Here is a 2,434-nt window from a genome sequence, read left to right as displayed (position 1 = left end):
CTCTCAGACTGAAGAAGTCTCTTGGAAGAGAGACGAAACGTTTCATTAAAGAAGAACCCGTCCAGAGGACCTATTCAATTTTTTTTCCTTTTAATTTTTTACCTGGATTACTGAGATGCATCAGGACATAAAGTCTAATGTTACAACTAATCGGGGATCCCTTTAAAGAAAACACAAAAATAGCTTTAACTAAGAGAATTTTACAGATGAAAAACAAAAATCATCATCTGTAACTCTACAATGAAAGGCAGAGGGAAAGAAACATTCTTTTAAGGAATGCCAGGTCTCTCATTAAATATCATTTGGCGGCTTCTGATTTAGGTCATCGGATTTCTCAAAATCTAGTTCTTTAAAGCACTTGGAATATATTTTAACTGTCATGAGTTCCTCGTTGTGTGTGTCAGCAAATTCAAAACAAATACCATCTATTCTGCTCAGCTGATTTCATGGAGCAGACATGGATATGTTCTTTGTTTCAGCCAATTCACAGTGACTGAATGTAAAACAGCTCTAACTTATGTTCAGTTGCGAGTATGAGTAGAAACCTACCTTGATATACCATCCCAGGAAGTGAGCTGGAACAAAACCATCCATCTTATCCTGTAGACACAAAAAAATCATGTAATTAAACGTTTTGTTTTTCAAAATGGTTTTAGTCCTAAATCGCCTGACAGCCTGCAGCTCACTTTCAAACCTGACACAACAGTAATATTTAGATTCAGTTTGCTTACTCTCTCATTCTTCAGTGTCCTAGAAAGAAAAAAATAGCAAATAAAGTAAAATAAAAATCATCACGTTGTCCAAAAAACATTGCAGTCAATCAACATCATGTCTCAGAAGGGTTTGAAAAGCAGCAAGACTCAGAAAAATAAACTGCAGCTTTTGATGCAATACCTTCAAATGTGTGTTTATCATAAAATCCCCCTCATGTGACACAATGCTGTAAAACAGAGCTGCCAACCCTCACGCATGGACCGTGAGACATACACATCGGAGGGTCTTAAACGCTCTCACGCCACACTCCCAATTTCTCACGCTGAGAACTGACTAACACCAAAAACTGAACTTCGGTCCACCTTTTTTATTATAAAAACACATGAATTGATATAAATCCAGTCCATGTTTTCACTGCAACCTGTGGTGTTACACACAAGGACATGCCAGGTTGTTATCCAGTCCGTATTTTCACACCAACCTTCCATCTACTTGTAAACGGCTCTGTGGAGCGGGAGAGCGTGGACCTGCAGACGATGAAGCCCAGTGTGCTCCCCCTCCCAATTTAAAAAAGAGAAAGAAAACAGGTAAGCCACGGGTAAAATTAACTAACGTGTTAGAAAGAAAGGAGAACGAGATGGATGGAGCAGAGAAACTAAGGCTACGTTCACACTGCTGGTTTTAATGCTCAGTTCCGATTATTTGAAAAAATCCCATCTTTTTGTGTGAACGTTCACATTACATTTTAAATGTGACCTGCATCAGACCCCTGTGTGAATGCTACACAGCGCTGATGTGACACGCATGCGCAGTAAACGACATGACGTCTCATCAGCCGGCTTGTTTGTTTACAGAGCTAGCATGGATGCTACATATTACCCATCGAATCTGAGGTTGTTGTTTAATCAGAGCCGATTAAATAATTATCTGACCTGCTTCTTTAGTTCAGTGTTTATATCTGAACCTGCCTCTGACGAAACTACGAGCTGGAAAAAAGTATCGACCGAGTAGCTAACTTTAGGATCGATACTCTCCAAAAAGTATCGACCGAGTAGCTAACTTTAGGATCGATACTCTCCGCAACCCAGGCTGGACATCGTTATTATCATACTATCTACATGGAAAATGAAAAGTAAAAAGATGAAGCAACTGGACTTGTGTTTTGGAGCTGTAAACACATGGAGCTACAGATTTAAACAGCGTGATTTCAGGTTAGTGTCTTATCGATCCTTCAGCCCCTCCTCACTGATGAAAAACTCAGATGAATGTGACATGAGTGTTCACACTGCAGTCACTTTGAAAACATCAGATATGTATCCGATTTAAAACCACATACTGAAACGGCCTGGGTTGGATTTGAAAAAATCGGATTTGTCACGTTCAGACTGTCATAAAAAAAACGGATATAAGTCAGATGGGTCAAAAAATCCGGATTTGGGTCGGATTTGCCTGCAGTGTGAACGTAGCCTAAGAGGGAAAAAGGAAAAAGTTGGTGCGAGATGCAGCCTAATGAGTTAAATAAACAGATATTTTCTGTGACGAAGGGGCTGAGGTCAGGCTGAAGCCAAAGACATACAGACCCAACAGAACCAGGTTAGCAGCTCTGTCTACATCCATCATCTCAGACGGAGGTTATACAGCGGGTAAAATAAGTATTGAACACGTCACCATTTTTCTCAGTAAATATATTACTAGAGGTGCTAATGACATGAAATTTTCA

General features: G+C 39.7%; 1 protein-coding gene across 2 annotated transcripts in view; it reads right to left on the bottom strand.

Moving 5' to 3' along the window:
* Nucleotides 1-2,434, bottom strand: part of ptdss2 (phosphatidylserine synthase 2) — a 44,018-nt gene that overhangs the window by 21,048 nt on the left and 20,536 nt on the right. For both annotated transcript variants that reach the window (XM_014030976.1, XM_014030973.1), the window contains exon 7: nucleotides 550-600. In XM_014030976.1, coding sequence (XP_013886430.1) covers nucleotides 550-600 — 51 coding nt within the window. The remainder of the gene's footprint in view (nucleotides 1-549; nucleotides 601-2,434) is intronic.

The sequence above is a fragment of the Austrofundulus limnaeus genome, unplaced genomic scaffold, assembly GCF_001266775.1.
Source record: "Austrofundulus limnaeus strain Quisiro unplaced genomic scaffold, Austrofundulus_limnaeus-1.0 Scaffold1152, whole genome shotgun sequence".
NCBI classification, from domain to species: Eukaryota; Metazoa; Chordata; class Actinopteri; order Cyprinodontiformes; family Rivulidae; genus Austrofundulus; species Austrofundulus limnaeus.
This window is presented reverse-complemented; position numbering and strand designations above follow the sequence as displayed.